The 17,622-nt window shown below is 41.5% G+C and overlaps 1 protein-coding gene across 13 annotated transcripts in view; it reads right to left on the bottom strand.

Moving 5' to 3' along the window:
- Positions 1 to 17,622, bottom strand: part of mycbp2 (MYC binding protein 2) — a 116,070-nt gene that overhangs the window by 31,803 nt on the left and 66,645 nt on the right. For 8 of the 13 annotated variants that reach the window (XR_013968644.1, XM_080838318.1, XM_080838322.1 and 5 more), the window contains 8 exons: positions 7,840 to 9,456; positions 7,554 to 7,723; positions 7,036 to 7,280; positions 6,744 to 6,911; positions 5,372 to 5,526; positions 4,833 to 5,032; positions 4,573 to 4,722; positions 1,883 to 2,046 (listed from right to left, as the gene is read on the bottom strand). Coding sequence is in view for 12 of the 13 variants with exons in the window: in XM_080838318.1 (XP_080694444.1) it covers positions 1,883 to 2,046; positions 4,573 to 4,722; positions 4,833 to 5,032; positions 5,372 to 5,526; positions 6,744 to 6,911; positions 7,036 to 7,280; positions 7,554 to 7,723; positions 7,840 to 9,456 (2,869 nt within the window). In the remaining variant the exon portion in view is untranslated. The remainder of the gene's footprint in view (positions 1 to 1,882; positions 2,047 to 4,572; positions 4,723 to 4,832; positions 5,033 to 5,371; positions 5,527 to 6,743; positions 6,912 to 7,035; positions 7,281 to 7,553; positions 7,724 to 7,839; positions 9,457 to 17,622) is intronic. The other 5 variants (XM_080838317.1, XM_080838320.1, XM_080838314.1 and 2 more) reach the window with 1 other exon arrangement.

The following is a 17,622-nucleotide window of genomic DNA, read 5'->3' as shown; positions in this document are numbered from 1 at the left end:
TTTCTCTCCCGGGTCAGGGTGCTCTTGCTTCACACAAATCCCAAACAAAATCTCAGCAGATGTCTTCAATATGTTTATATTTGTGCCATATTTTAAATCTCAATTTGTTAATTAATCTTCCTAAAACCCACTAGAGGACACTATTTAAAAGGTTATTTTAAAAAAAAAAATCTTATGGGGGAGCATGCCCCCAGACCCCCCTAGTTTTGCTGGGTCACAGGAAAAATAATAGGTTTTATGTAGGGGCTTATCCCCGCCAAAAGTTGGAAGCTCCTGCGCATGTTTACCGGTGGTAAACCGGTAAACATGCGCCCGCCGCGCGTCACCCCCCCCCCCCCACCCGGACATGTGCGAGCCACGCACCCCCCCCCATAGTCTCCAAAATTTCTGTGGGAAACACTGTGAATACTATGATATACCCAAGCCACACACCCTTGTCCATAGTCCATAGTCCATAATCTTCAAGTAATGGTATCAGATGTTAAGCCTAAAAAGTTTGAAGGAGCTAGCTTACATACTTTTCTAGTAATAGCAATTTGAAAATGGCTCTTCAGAAAACGCTGCTAAAAAAGCGTATGAAGTACAGGCACCCCCTCCCCCATAAAACATCTTTTTGTGACAAAACTATTGGGAGCAGAGAGCTAATATTTGGGACTATACCTATTAAAAAGTGTATGAACAACCCTGATTTTTTTCAGCCAAAGCTGAGACGGTTGAGTGGGGAAATGTCCTTAAATTGTCCCGTTTGGCGTGAAATGATCCCAAAAGGACACCCATATAGAAACACAAGCTGAGGAATTCTATCAACGACAAAACAATACACAAAGAAAGCATTTAAAAAACGAAATCCTAATTGGGGCAAGGCAAAGGTTTCTCAAGACTGCAGCTGAATTAGAAGTAGCTGTTTGAGTTCAAATCTGAGTTGCTGTCAGTGTCTGGGTCGATCTGAATGTACATGGCAATCCATTACAGAGTACCAGTTGACTGCTACTTCCCTAAATCGGTGAATGAATCCAGAGCAGTGCTTTGGTTTATTGTCCTCCTGTAGGCTGAAACTAACTTGAATGAAGCGTCGTCCACAGGCAAATAGGAATATCTGAAGTGTTCCTGGTTCAATATTCCTTTTACTCTGTCCAAATGTGCCACTTTACCAGCATGAAAGATCTCCACACTTTTGTCTAGTTTCATCTTTTCAGTTAATTGGCCAGCCACAGACATGGATTTGTGGAATCATCTCATCAATGTTGAAGGTGAGACTTTGTTGTGGGTCCTTTTGAATAAAGCTGCCAGCTGAGGACACAGCTCTTTCTGAAACTAAAGACTTAATAATTACTTTTAGTGTTCTGCACAGTTGTGCAATGTGGCCTCAGCCTTCACTTTCTATCCTGATCCCAGCTGAGAGGACAGTGAAGGACAGGCGTGTTCATGGTGAAGCTGATCTGAAGCCAAACTGACCAAATGCAACTTTTTATTTATTCACTTTTTATTATTAATTATGTTCTTTACAGTTTTTTAATTTATATTTTGATCTTTTTACTTTGTCTTTATCATTCCTTTGGATGTTTGTTTTGCTCTTTCACACTGAATTGCCTCTGTGAATGAAATGTGCTGTATGAATTAAACTCGCCTAGCCTTGGCGACTGGCGATGTATCTCAGAGTGATAAAGTAAACATAATGCATTATTTTAGACTGCTCCTGAAGTTAATATTAGATGAGAGGATACAATAATTTGCATCAGATAATAATAATCGCAGATGTGGCACAGGATACTGGGAAGAAGATTTGTATTCTGTTTGTTTGATTTATGATAAATGTAGGGATGGCAAAATATACCAAGTGAGGACAACAACCTGCATGTCAGGAATTAAGAATGGCTCATACCTGAGGGCCATTTGTTGTAACGAGCTGCCACTAGGCAATGACATCATCAGGTCAGAGATGGTTTGCAGCAGACGATGAAAGGTATGAGGAAGAGGGTTGGCTGCCTCTCCAGCAATAACAATATCTGAGAGAGGATGTTCGCACACTCCTAGGTCCTTCTCCTGCTGAAAAAAAGAAATACATCTTTATTTACATATTTATATGTATGGGCCATTCTACCGAATTCGTGTAATATGCAGTCCCTCAACAATAAAAACTATTTACAAAACAATTAGGTATCTAGGCATAGATATTTAATTAGAACATGTTATGGTCTATATAAACCCAATGCATTACATGAGATAGTGATAAGCTAAATATATACAAATTCATCATTTATAGGGTACTTTCTATTGGGAAGTAGCTGTCCCCAACCCTGACATCTAAATTTCAATGCCTTTAAATAACACTTTACATTTTTTTTTTTTTTTTTCAATGATTCAATTTCAAAGATCTTTATGATTGGGTTGAAACAGAACTTGGAATATTTAGGTTTATTGTGGGTTTAATTTTTAAATCAATTTACTATACTCAAAAAATCATGTCCCTAGTTTTCATGTCACTACCGAAACACAAGAGTTTTAGTCCATTGGCTGAGCCTGTGTTTTAGCCACGACTCTGCATTTTTGACCATGCAGTGACACTGCATCTCTGTCCCTCATGGTTGAATGGTAAATAGCTAAATCCCATAGTTTTTATATAAATGTGTTCCAAAGTCTGAAAATCGACGTGTAACCTTAAGAATTGTCACTACCGAAACGCATGTTTTCTTCAATTAAGTAAACCTTTTGGGGTTTCATGGAAAATCTTATGTTTGTATGTGTGTTCACCTCTTCAAAGATGTGTTTGAAAGCCGTGTGCTTGCTAGAATTCTTTATTTATGCTTAAAGTTAGCTAGAATTGTCACTACCGAAACAGTCACTACCGAAACATATGGTAGTGACCAGATGATTTGGGTAGTGACAAAATGAAATGGTGAGTAGTTCAATCCCATCATTTTTAAATAAATGTGTTGTGTGGACTAAAGGGCGGCCCAGAGCACCTTTTAGATGATTTTGGGAGAAAAATGAACATCCATCCAACAGTGCAGTCACTACCGAAACAGTGCAGTCACTACCGAAACAGATAAATTGAACTTGAAAATTTGGTAAAAAATTCATTTCTATGGATTTCATTGTGAAAACCTTCAAGAAATATTTGTAAAAATACACTTTAGAAAAGGGAAGGAAACACAATCTGAACAGGTCAATAATAATACTTTTTTACTATAGTAAATGTGATGTTTCGGTAGTGACAATTTTTGGAAGAGGAAAAACATTCCGACACATTCTGAAAATACAATATAAAACTTGACTGTTCTTTTACTAGATATGTGTACTTTAGATATGGTACAATATACATACGGACAAAGTTTTGGGAATAAACCATAACAAAATTCAAAATATATCCGACATGACTTTGCATCAATTCGGTAGAATGGCCCGTATACAAGAAGAATTTTGACATCAAGTTCTAATCAATTCTTATGTTTGTACGCATTTTTTATATGAACATTTGTGATATTTAGAGGTGACATGTCAGTGGTAATGAATGTATAGACATCAACAATGGTTGGAATCTGGAGTGGGACTGTGCTTCACACAACACAGATGGCTAATACAGTCACTCCCATCCAGATCATGGCTCCAATGAGAACCACAGCCCCAAGGAGGCTAAAAGGCATGGATGCTAAGCTCTGAGTTTACTCACTGTGGAGCTCCCATCAACTAGCTACAGTTACACCAGCTAAACAGTCAATGTCATGCTGTGAAAGCTTTTCTTCCATTTTTGCAAGGTGGTCCAGCCCGGCACACAGAACTATATAGGTTATACCCACGATGGCTAGTGGGAAAGACACAGGTGTTTATCTGTCCTTCACATGACCATATGCTATCAAAATGAATTTGAGGATGGTACCAAAACTAGTTGCCTAAAAAAAACATATCTCAAAAAGTGTCAAATTGTTGCATAGTGTTACTTTAAAACAATTTCCAGTTCACTGTTGACATGTGACTACAGACAAGTGACAAACTAGCTGGCCTACTTTGCATTTCAATCAGAGTTTGGAATGTTCACCGCAAATTAACGTTCAGGTAAAAAGCAGTGGGTGACGAGTGAATAGCTTTATGTACGGGGCTTAAGCCTGGAGAGAATTGTCTCCTCATGTATAAGACTTTTCACAAGTTAGTGACGAACTGAACATTGTTATCTCATTGCCAACTTTATTTTACTGCCGCAGTTTTTGAAAATATTTTTGTTAATAACATTAGTTTGTTTATATTTATATGTAGCCTAATAAATAGCAATGTTACCACGGAACCAGTAAGGCGACCATGGTCACACAGTTATAATGTAGGCTTTATAGAAAACAAACTTCACAATGATTGTAGCCTAAATTAAGTCATCACTTTACAGTGGTAGGGGTCATCCCCACCAGTCTTGTTTCCAGTTTGGTTGAACTCTGAACCTTTAGTCTAATATATGTAAGCATAAGACTGTTTCAAAGTCATTATCTGTGAATTAAAGAATACGCCATTACGCTTAATTGTAATTTATTGTTTTCACTGGCAATTTTTATCAATCAATCTGATTAGTGCAGCCCTACACCTAACCTGTTCCATATTGTCCTTGTTGGCTTTGCTCTCCTCATCCTCCTCTTCTTCTGGCTCAAAGGGTGAAGGGGTCAGAGATGCCACAAAATGCCACAGAATGTCATGGAGGGAGGTGGTCTGTATTACATTACATAACAGCCAGTTGAATGCCTGCAACACAACATAGACAGAATCAAACTCAAGGCACTGAAACAATCTGATGTGGAAAAAGAAGAAACGTTCAATTATCTTTTCAAATGACAGAAAGACTTAATAGTTACCTCCATGGCAAAAACTCGACAAGCCGACTTGCGTAGTGCATGCCTCATTGCAACCTCCAGGCCCTCCAAGTCGTGGTGCTGGATGACAAAGGCTAGCACAGGCCACTGGAAATTACGCTCACCTTTGCTAAGCGAGCCGTGAGCTGAGATCAGCCGAGAGAGCTCAGGAGAAGGGTGGCGTAAGAGAGAGGAACCCACTTCTTTAGAGAGGGAGACAAAGGGATCAGGAGCAGTGGATCAAATTAAAGTGTATGTATCAATAAGCATGGGTATTAATTTGACATGTATGTATCATCAGTTTAACTAAAAAAACAAAAAAAACATGTATACTCATTCAATTGTTGTGCTCAGTTAGAGAGCAACATTGCTTTCCTCTGGTGACTTATAGCAGGTAGGAGTACCAGTTTATGGTATGAGTACATTATTACTGGTATATCAGTCAGACTGGTATATCATATTGACCCTAAGGCTGGACTCCAAACTTGGAGACACTTATGCTTAAGCATCTGAACACAATCCTGTTGGAGGTACTAGTTTACCTGCATCCCCACTGTGAACCCTGCGTCTGGGAACAGCTTTGACTCTGGCTGGGGAAGAGTGCTGCTTGTCATACTCAGAAGCCACCACAGAGTAGGAGCGCTGGAACACCGTCCTTTTGGCCGTGTCACTGTCTGTGATGGGACTGGTCTCTAAGCTATAGGGAGAAAGTACGTTTCTTAGGGTAAGTTTGACATCACAAATGGTTAAGTCTGGATGAAATACTGTACAGCAGGGGTACTCAATAGGCGGACCGCGGTCCGGATCCGGACCAAAACGCAATCAAATGTGGACCGAAGCCTAAATCAACATTCTAATTGAAACATGATCCAAGCGAGTTTTCATTGGTGCGTGATGTCGCCCTATATACTTTTCTCCAACTCGATGTGGTTTCTATCTTCTATCTCCGTTTGTTAGCTTTTCCTGCTGTCTGTATTTACTAACCAGCAGCAGACGTAAAGGAAAGGGAATTAACCCCGAAGTTAAAAACATGTAATCTACTTCGGCTGTGGAGCATTTTACTCCCCTGCAATCTCCAACTACGTTCAGAGACAGGCAGCAGGAAAGGTTAACAAACGGAATGTAATAGCTAACATTACACACGCTATGCTTTAATAAAACTCACGTTTTATGCTACACCAACTGAGGCACAACAGACAAGTCTTACCATTGAAGATCTTTTAGCATGCCGACGTTCGTTCTGAGAATATCTACATCCAACCATGGAAGCTTAATCCATATTGTTGTGTAGAACGAGAGTTGCGTCAATGATATTTCATTAAAACTTACAAAACTTACTTAACACTTTTTACATTGGACATATCCAACAGCCTAATTAGAATCTGCATTGTCTACTAAGCCGAAATATCTCCATACAGTAGATTTCCCTTCGTTTAGTATAATTTTAAACTCTCCAGATGACAGTTTTTCTTCAACTTTCTCCGTGATGCCATTTTGCCACCTGTAATCGTGTTGTCACAGACATAAACAAATTCCCGCCACGGGAAGAAGGCTGTTATCCTAAAATTTAGGACCTAAATGTGATTTATTTTATTCTCAAAAACGAACTTTTGCATCAGGTGAAGCAGACAGTTGGCTTCACTATTTATTAAGATATTTTAAATTTGGAATGTTCAATGCATTATCGCGCTGATGTGTCGAGCCCGACCCGAGCCCGCTTATACATTTCTAATATTTGTCTGAACACGGCCCAATCCGACGGGTTCCGACGGGCTCGGGTCGGTTATCCATCCTCTATTCCGGACCCAGGACTGAATGGAAATTTGGGGAGTGGACCTTTTGGGTTTCTAATTGAGTACCCCTGCTGAACAGGATACTAAGCATATGATGAATCATTCTGAGGAGACCCATTACCTAGGAGGCATTGACTTCATGTTGGTCTCGGGCTCCTCAAATACATTAGGACAGGCATCGGGTGTGACTGAAATGTAAGGTGCAGGGACTGATGTGGACCTCAGGTAGCGTAGCTCATCTTGAAACAAGCTGTCATCCTGGTAGGACCCGAAGTTTTCAGTATGTTGCCTGTGAAGGTGTGCAAGACAGTATCAGTTTTGCATTTGCAATATGCATGAATAGACACGCTTAATACATATATATGAACACATATGACATGACGTTACAAATGTGTAACATATGGGTATTGTACCGTGCCAAGGTCTGCAAGTAAAGACAGCCAATTTTGTTGGGCATATCCTCAGAAATGCCCTCCTTAAGGCAGGGTAAATGTCCATGGAAGGGCTTTGGTGGATGATGGCACAGCAGGCTGGGCTCTGCTGCACTGCTCAGGGACAGTAGGAAGAGGGCATTGGCACGAATCACTTGGTGAGCTTCCATGGTGGGCAGGGCACGTGGGGTCTTAACCTGCAGTGGCTTCTTCCTGGACTGTTTCACCTAGGATGGATTGATTGGTTGTTATTGTGTTATTAGGGGCCATGTTTGAGGCCCATAGGCGAAAAAACTCCAGGTGTGTCCCCAGGACTCCATAGTGTTAAGTGTTCTACTGGCAATGCTGGGGACCACTACAGTTGTAAATGTGTTAATAACTAAGTTGTTACTTCCATAATAGGTGCTTCCACACAAAATGTTGAGACAATGAATGGAAAGGTTTTGGGTATCCATTTCATATGCAGATAGCTTTATTTCACATCTAGGACAGGTAGGTACCTTTTCTCTGGCAGCCGTCTGCTTCTCTCGGAGGTACTTCTCTCTGCAGCGATCACACACAAGGTACCAGGTGCTCCCACCAATGCCTCCGTCTCCACAATTACCAGCCCAACCCCCACAGAAATGGCCAATACTGTTATAACCTTGGCCTCCAGCATAACGACCACAACCTAGCAAAAGACAGATTGTAGACAATCATTAGTATATGCCTCTTTACTATATAAAATAATACCCATTACATATGGAAGAACAGGTTGCGACTGCTAAATGGCAATTCAAATCCTACCTGGATGCGCTTGTCTCATGTGGTAGGTGACTGGATAGGGATGGGACTCTCCACACAGTTCACAGATGGTGTCCTTCTCTGGGCCTCCCATGGCAAGTTGAGCCATCTCCCCAAACAAGTTTCCCCTGGGACGCACCTCTATCTTCTCTTTCTTTTTCTTTTCCTTTTTTGACCTCCTACTGTCCTTTTCATTCTCCTTTTTCTTCAGGATAGCACTGGAACCTGGACTGGGGAAGATCATGTTCTGGGTAGCAGCTTTAATGGTGGCCATGGAGATGTCCTCCCAGAATGCCACAAGATGCTGCAGGGTGAGGGGCAAGATGGACTTTGATTTCATGGGAGCGTGACGGGTCATCTCATAGGACACGTGCTCTCCCTTGCCGTCTTCACACCTCTCAGGCAGCGGCGGCTCTTTGAGCATGGAGAGCACCTTGTTCTTGTTGATGCTGCCCATCTTAGAGATGTCAGGCCCATGAGGGGAGATGTTGAACATGTTGAGGGCAGAGGAGATCTCCAGAGAGTGCCTATTCTTAAGTTTGTTTTCCTTTGCGTCTATACTTTTCTGGCAAGTAAGGGAACTGCGAATGGGAGCGTGTTCCTTGTTCAAGTCTGGATTAAATTTAAGGAAAGAGGAACAGGCCATGGCATCATGGACAATTCCCTCATGCCACAAGAAAGCAGCAAAAACAGCACGAGCACACTCTGCCACAGAGGGTGACATGGCCTGCTTGGCAGGCTCATGGCGCACAGTCTCCCCTTTAAAGAGTGGCCCTGATTTGTCCTTTTTAGGGCGCAAATGTCTGCTTGAGGTTTTACGGCTAACTTTCGGTGAAGAACGGCTCTCCAGCTCTTCTTTCACAGGAGCCTTCCCAATGCTGAAATGCACCTTGCAGGAACCCTCATCAGCACTCTGCAGCTCAGCATTTTCATCATTTGTTTCATCGCTAGACAGCAAGGTGCCAGAGGTGCAAACCTCTACTACTTCACTGTGGAGGTTCTCCTGGACAACGTGGGGTGATGGAGTGCGGTTCTCCACATTGCCTCTACTTTTGCCACTTTCTTTAGGAGGGATTTTTGGCTTGGGTGAGGTGGACCTACCTCTTAGAGGCTCTGTCAGTGGCACCTTCTTCTTCCTAAGGGTATCAGGATCTAAAGTGTAAGAGTCAGACTTGGACCTCTCGCGAGGAGGGTCCAGCCGAGCCTTTGAACAAGGACTACCTTTCAGAGGAAGATTCTTATCATGTGGAGAAGTAGAGCGGGGAGAATTAGTGCAGGACGGGCTTGATCTACCAGAGTTGATGCCCTTTTGTTTTGGAGAGGAGGACCGGGAACCTGGATTGGGCGATTCAGCCCGGAGGGTTGAAGTCCTTTCATCAGCCTTGAGGGCCTGAAGAGTGTTATGGTTGGGTGAGTGGGAACGGCTATGGCAGTCTGACTTCAGCTTTGCGGTGTCTGACTTCAAGATCAGGGCCTCACTGGCTGACAAGCTGTCGTTCTTGATTTTTGCGTGGTTGGAAAAATTCCGTCCAGAGTGGCTGTCAGATTTAGTGAAGCATGTCTCCTGTCGCAGTTTCCCAGCCGGCAAAACAGGGCAGACAGTCAGGTTACCCCGGTCACCTGCACAGCATTAAAAGATCACATATCTTAATGATGAACAATATCAACATTATACCACATTAAGATCTTACTACTTACTACTTCTACTGACTGTTTTACTCATTTAAAAGTGCAAAACAACCTCACAAATTCTACCAATCGAACCCATTCAAATAAACAAAATACACACAGCATGGGGGTTAAACTCCTTAAACCATTAGAATTAAAAGAATGAAGTCATTCCATGAACTATTCAACCCCCCCTGCATTAAATTCAATCAAGAAATGTATATTTGTTTGATTAGAATAACAACACATTTTGGTCAAAACAAACAGAGAGAAGATAGTTTTGCCTAACAATAAAAAGAAATGACACTTCGGCTGCGTAAAAAGCCATTTCCAAGCTTTTTGAATCGGGCGGAGATTTTTTCTTACGTTGGTCTTTCGAAGATATTTAAGAAGACACTTAAGAAAATGTTCGAGAATGAGGCCCATTGATGCCAGGGAGAATACCTTTTCAGATATGTATAGACAGGATGTCTGCAATCTGGTGATAACAGAACCAAGAGGACTTAGCAATTTGAAAAGTTTATGTACATTATATGCAAAATAGCAAATATAATGCATTTATAAACACTTTGCAGTAGTTTCAAAACTGTATTATTCCATTTCATTGCACATATAGCGACCATATGCCATGGTTGAATTAGTCTGTGCTTTTATTTTGGTATCTGGTGGGTGTGTATGCAAGTCACGTGGGAATTGGCATAGGAATTCATGAATGAATATAAGTACCTGGGCACCTGTGGTAGTAAGGTGAGGGGGTGAGAGGGAGAGCACTGCCCGCTCAATATGCTGCCTATTGGAACTTTGATATGGATTTTATGGACTAACTAAATGCTTACTGGATGAATTTCATGTATATTTATTATCGCCACTTTGCACAGAAGCACTTGCAGTTTCTATCTGCTGTCCTGTTCGATGAAGATGTTTTATCTGTCTATAAATAAATGGAAGAAAACTTAACCTCTGGAGTGGACATTGGAATTGTATATAGCGCGTCACCTAAGTGAATCTCCCTCGCTTAGCCTCTCGGCGACATTCAGTTGTTGCCGCAACAGCACAGATTAGCAGCTAGCACCACCTGAAAGGGTGAGTTCCGCTGTTCATTTTGATATGCTTTTCCCTTTAAAGCTATAAACTGTTCATTTTGATATGCGTTTCCCTGTGAAGCTATAACACTTTGCGACTTATCCAGCTATTACACAGAGGTGTTAAAATGGGTGAAGAAATAATTACCAAGGATTATGAATTTGATGAATTTGACTTTCAAAATAAGATGATCTAAGTATTCAAAAATAAGATGATCTAACCAGCACTGTTGCAAAACCAAGCTGTTTTAACCAGAGTTACAAGAAGCCCTATTTGGCAACAAAAACATCTGGTATACCCTTGAAGTTTCAAGATCCTTGATTCTGGCAAATGGTTGTAATTTATGGTCAACAACCAATCAAATTACAACCCTCTCTTCAGGGCTCCTGAAGCAAAGTGTTGATTGTCCGGAATAGTGTATGGCTTTGTCCGAGCAACTTTGTTTCCAATTTACAGAACCAGAGCTCTGTTCCGATATCCATACCCTCCGTACCTACCATCCTTAGTTTGAGTATGTAGGGTGTTCCGATTTCGACGAAAAGCGAAAAGAAGTATACCCAAAGGACCCGTATGTATACTCATAACGGACAAAACGCTGAGTGTGGAACCAGGGTACACTTTCCATTCTCAACGGCCGCCATCTTGTCTACGTAGCGGAAGAGACGGAGCCAGGCAGAGCTTTTCGTTTTATTTCGAAATCAATGGCGGACAGAATGGCTACGGTGGCTACGATAGCAGAGTCAGTAGACCACAAGGCTACACACCGTAAATGTCAATATCAGCAGTAATTAAACTACTGTACTGATATTAAATGTACTACTAACATGCCATTCTCAAATTAAAGCCAGTGACATGAGTATTTTGGTGGTTTTTAACGATGTATACCGACAGTTAGCATACCTAGCTAGCCTAGCTTGGTAGCATTACCATTGGTTCTGAATGGCAGTTATGCTAAGCTGCTGGCTATCCCCCCACCCGGGACTGTAGTTAATTTCCGGTGAGTGCACCACGGAGTATTAGATTTGGAACAACACTCACCTGCTGAGAATCTGCGTACCTAGTAAGTGTGTACTGTGTACTGCGTATCAGTATACTCATGGAGGTATGGAAACGGAACATAGCACAGGACTTTTATGACAGACAGCTTGAGGAATGTGGGGTAGCTTTAACTTAGTGCCCCCTGGTGGACAAACGTATAGGGGTGACTGGTGAATAATGCTGTTGTTGTACTCTAACATTCTCATAGACTATGACTATCAACTAACTTTCATCTGGCACCTTTGAAAATGATGAATCCTAAGATTGGACATTGCATTTTATGACAGGTGTACACTTGGGCCGCAAAATTGTTTTGAAGATAGGGCACCATACTCATCCCACAAAAAATGATCCAAATCCAAGGGAGTCCGAATCAACAATCTAAACGGTTTGACTGAATCTCCCAAAAAAAACTGTATGCGGTTGCTGATTTATCAGTTGAAAAATATTTAAAGAGAGCTAAATACAGACTGAGCCTCATTCTTCATATCATCATTCTGGGGCCTACTGGTTAGGGTTTCAGGCTGGTAACCGGAGGGTGGCCGGTTCGAACCCCGACCAGTAGGAAAAATGTGGGCAGAGGTGCCCTTGCCTGAGGTGCCCTTGAGCAAGGCACCTAACCCCAATCACTGCTCCCCGGGCGCTCAAAAGCAGCTCACTGCTCCGGGTTAGTGTGCTTCACTGTGTGATTCACTGTGTGTATCACTACCCTGGATGGATAAAATGCAGAGATAAAATTCAGAGTGTGTGTGTGTCACTATCTCTCCCGTAAACAGTCACTAGTCACTAGGGCTCATTACCACCTCAGTTTGCATTATTTGGATGCTTTGTCATTCATGATTCCTCACTCAATCACTTTTCTCCTGAAGCTACTAATAATTCCTACTTTATAAAATAAAGACGTACAAATAAATGTGTCAGAAAAATCAATGCAAGCGATGTAGAATGAAATAAAGGCAGGATTCATTCTCAAGAGCGAATCTTGTTCATTAAATAGCAGATCAACAGGAGAGCAGTTAGAAAATAAGTGGATTCAAAAAATAAAGCTGATTTCAAGATGGGCATATGAGGAGGGGGTTAGGTTTGTGAAGAGAAGGACCATCAACTGTTGTTATAACAGGAAGTCAAATTTGAAAAATTGAGAAAAGTATGACAAAAAGGTTCTCTACAGATATAAATCATTTGGGCAGAGGGAAGGGATTTGTTAAAACTCTAAGAGACAAATTAAATAAAAACACATATATTAAAAATCCTGGATCAAACAAGCCACCCCACAGTCAAGGGTGCACACTTACTCAGAAGCTGTGGTTGCAGCTGAGGCGGCTGGGTAAGGGACTGTCCAAACACAAATGGACTGGTGACAAGGGAAGAGGTGGAAGAGGAGGAAGGTTTGGCAGCTTGTTCAAGTGCAGAGGGAGCTGGGAGGTAAGGTCCAGACTGAATAGAATTCAATATGGCACTCAGGCGGTAACCTGCAATATGGAAGACAATTGGAATACTGGAGCTTTTTCCTTCACCATCCTCCTGTGAAAGCACAGCACACAGACACTAGTCTGTTCCTCTCCTCTATGTGCAAATGTGCGAACAGCCGCACAGAAAGAAGGGAAAGAAGGAATGTATTTGTGGGAAGCAGTGGGTACATAAAACTGAGTGTATGCAAGGTGAAGGGGGAGGAGGGGGTATTTGTGGGAGACATTGGCCTTAATACACTTCTGCATCTCCGTCCTCGAAAAAAATGGACGGGCGGGACAGGCCCTATACACTTCTACGACGGCTCTGGGTGCTGAAAGTAATTTACCGCAAGTCCGGCCAAACATTTAGAAATTATACTTGCTCGGATGGGGCTTGGACATGCGATAAGGCATTGAACATTCTATATTTAAAATATCTTAATAAGTAGGCTAGTGAATTCAACGTGCCTGCTTCACATTAAGCTCAGCACCATTATTCAATACTGTTTTAACATTAGATGGTGGACCGGGATGAAAATGGGACCTGAACCTACGTGAATTTTTTTTTTTTTCGTCAGCGTATTTATTAAAGCGGGACAAAGGAAAAAAAACTTTTAGCGGAGCATGAAAGTGTAGTGTTGAAAACAATACAAAGTTTGAAAACAATACAAAACGAGGGGAGATCTAGTGTATGGACATATTTCTACATATGCTGGTGTAGTATATAACATGAGTTGTATTTAGGCATAGCAGATGTGTGTCGGCAATTTAATTCAGTTCTTGCAATGTGAATAATTTCAATATGCTTATCTCGCTCTTGCCCGCGCTTGTGCGTTTAAAGGTGCTTGTTTTGTGTGAGCGAGTTCATTTTTCTGTTGATGCTGGAGTTTAATAAAGGCAGGCTATTCATATAAAACGTACGTAAATGTGTCAGTAGTATGAAGTAGTAGGTGGGGCTTAGGTAGTTTGGACAAAATACTTATAGCCGTCAGGCTCCTGCTTGGATCGGGCACTACTCCGGAAATGATGTCGTTGGGAAATAATGTTGTTAGTGGACCAATCACAGCCAAGGGGGTATCTGACTCTCTCCCAAAAGTTAGAACAATCAGGAAGTGCACGTTCCTCTCCGACCAGCTCTCCGAGGGCTCTCCGAGGGCTCGGATGGGCGTTAAAACCTGGGGGAAGGTGTTGCCAAGGCGTGCCCAAGTGTCCCTCTCCGACCAAAATCCACGACTGTAAATTAGGCTTAAGTGTATGCAAGGTGAAGCGGGAGGATGGGGGTATTTGTTGGAGACAGTGGGTACATAGCACTGAGTGTATGCAAAGTGAAGGGGCAGGAGGGAGAAGTCCTGAATCCAAACCAATAATAACAAGCTGGCTGAGTTTTTGAAGGTTGTTGCCAGAGAGATTTCTACTCTACTCAGTGCAAGTGTAAATAACACAAGTGCAAAGTGTACAAATCATTTGTATGACTGATATGGGAATGCAAATAAATTAATAGCTATACTAACAGCATCACCTAAATTAGCATGAAACCTGAGAGGAGCAAAAAAAAAAGTTGTGTCCATGCACACTGAAGCCTCGCATGGAGCGAGTCTGAGGCATGCACGCATGCACACTGAAGGCCCACATGGAGCTAGTCTGTGGCATGCATGCATGCATGCACACTGAAGCCCTGCATGGAGCGAGTCTGAGGCATGCACGCATGCACACTGAAGCCCCGCATGGAGCGAGTCTGAGGCATGCATGCATGCACACTGAAGGCCCACATGGAGCTAGTCTGAGGCATGCATGCACACTGAAGGCCCACATTGAGCTAGTCTGAGGCATGCATGCACACTGAAGGCCCACATGGAGCTAGTCTGAGGCTTGCATGCACACTGAAGGCCCACATGGAGCTAGTCTGAGGCATGCAACATGACAGGCATGATCCGAATCCCTCCAACTGAGGGCTGAATAAGCCCCAACAGACCCAGGAGAGCACTGGATGCAGTACCTTCTATGTCATGAATATGGCACACAATTATGGGTTAGAACAAAATACCCATGCTTTCACATGTGGAGCAAAATATCACCTATATGTACCAAATGTATCTAATATGTCCATACATCTAATGCAGTGGCACAGCTCATCACCAAAGCAAGATTTTCATGATAATGTTACTATTCTTCCTTTGCTCTTTCCAATTGAAATATTCTGTTTACCATTCACATGGATTCAGAAAAGTGTCTTAACAGTCACAAAAACAGCTAATTGACATGTAGCTAATTTTTCTCAGTGGAGACAATGCTGTTATGATGTATTTCAGTATTAGTTTAAAATGGTTTGACAAATACAATTTTCTTTGCTACTTTTGGTAAGCATGGTGTGTAGATACTTAGAAAACTGTTTTGGGCAAGATGCTGAAAGTAGGTATTTCAGACAGTGTGAAAAGGCGGGAAGATAACCATGATATAAAAAATGAATGTATTATGCAAATTGATAAAAGTGCATTGTACCGCCACCTTTTGGCCATTTGCCATTGCACATTACTGTTAGCCATTTAACTGTTCATAGGAATAGAATGGATGAAACTTTTTGTGCTTATACTCGAGACCATACACATTCACCTCAAGTGTGTGCCGAGCTGCATAGGCCATAACACCCCGTAGAGACCACAAACTACTGGGATTACTCGCCATAGAAAATGGATGATACTAAGCATTGAATGTTAATTTTATGTTGAAAGTCAGGAATGGCTGATATGAGCAGGAGCTCCACACACAACAGAACAGTTTCAGTCAAACGAACACATCCTGCACAACACCTCACACAACAGAACGGTTTCAGTCGAACAAACACTTGCTGCACAACACCACACACAACAGAACGGTTTCAGTTGGTTTCAGTTAAACAAACACTCTTGAGACCAGACTGGTTCTGATCAAACAGATTCTGTGAAACATTCTGTGAAAACAGAATTGATTGATAAAGAGCTCTTTCCAGAATTTGATAGAACATATATGGTGAGATAGGCCCGTAATTCTCCATTTAAAAAGGGTTTAAGTGAAAGCTTTTAAAGCAGCCTGATAACCTAAGCCTGTTAAAACGCAGTCGGAAAAGTTCCTTTAGGCAGTGACACATTCCCTGTGTGCATGGTTGTAGGCAAAGGTGTGGGTGCAATGGATTGCATTGGATCATTCAGTAAGAGGGGAGAGGAAAAAAAACAAAGTGCCATCGCCTGAGTGATACACCTCTGGTACATTTCTGGTCTAGAAACACTTTAAGGGATTGCAGACGGACTGGAGAGGATGCTTTGGGCATTTTTAAGCAGCTTAAACAAGAAAAAAAATGATTCTCCAATGAAATGATTAAACCATTAAAACCCTCAAGGACAGCTCTGAGACAACTTACCAGCAGATTTTCAGAGAGGAAACAGGAGATTACTTAAATAAGTTTGCTAACAGTCAGCAGCTACATTAAGAAGGTCAGAGAAGAAATTGTTCCGAAGATCAGTCAACACATGGCCAAATCAAAAGGCATAGATAAATAGTGAGGTCAATTCAGACTCACAGGCAACGTACAGATCTAGGGATCCACTGGCTTACAAAAGCAGGAATGACTCACAGGAAATGATTAAGCAGGCCAGATTGGACCCCTTTTCTGAGTCACCCTACAAATAGATCACATAAACCTTGGATACAATGCAACTGTTCAAACAGAAACACTTCTGTAATCTGATGCCTGGCAGAGATCCTCAAACCCATATTGATTTGCTTCGAGATGCACAATTGCACAAATTTGGGTAACAATTAAAAGTCTACCCCCTTATTAGACTTTCTACTCTAACATTTCTTCTGCAAACAAAATATCTCCAACTAAATATATAGACTCCCTCAAATTGAATTTCACATCCTATCGTCACCAAAATAACACTTCATATTTAAACAGAGATAAAACCAGCATACATTTCCCAATAGACAGTGACAGACCTTTCAACTACTGTGTGGTCCTAAACACATTCATGTTGCTAGATCAGTATCTCACTGTATGTACACTTCAATTCCAAGACTGCAATGACTTAAACCACAACTGAATCACCCAGAAGTTTCTGGTAGAAATTGATACTTTTGATTATATACAACTCTAAAGGGCCCTTTTCAGGCAGCAATACATTAGTAGTCATCCTAATTAAATGCTACTATTTGCTATATTATATGCTACTACTGTAATTATTTATTACAAAAGACTAGTGCTGTCAGTTTAACGCGTTATTAACAGCGCTAACACAAACCCATTTTAAAGCCGTACATTTTTTTAACGTTGTTTAAAAATATATATATATATATTTTTAGATTAACGTTTTAAAAGTTGTGTTGTGCAAAAGAAGCAAGCTTCACTGTCGTCTGAAAATGTCAACAGGCAGCTGGCTGAAAGCAAAGAAGTTTCTGAAATAAGAGGCCTGACTTCTATGTTCCCAGCAAACTTGAAAAAAAGAAAATATTAAGCCATGGTTTAAACTGCACTATAGGCCTTGCTTACCTGAAATGTGCACTTTATAATTTT

This window comes from Sprattus sprattus (assembly GCF_963457725.1).
Source record: "Sprattus sprattus genome assembly, chromosome: 5".
Lineage (NCBI taxonomy): Eukaryota > Metazoa > Chordata > Actinopteri > Clupeiformes > Clupeidae > Sprattus > Sprattus sprattus.
The sequence above is the reverse complement of the archived record's forward strand: the minus strand, read 5'-3'. Positions and strand labels throughout refer to the sequence as shown.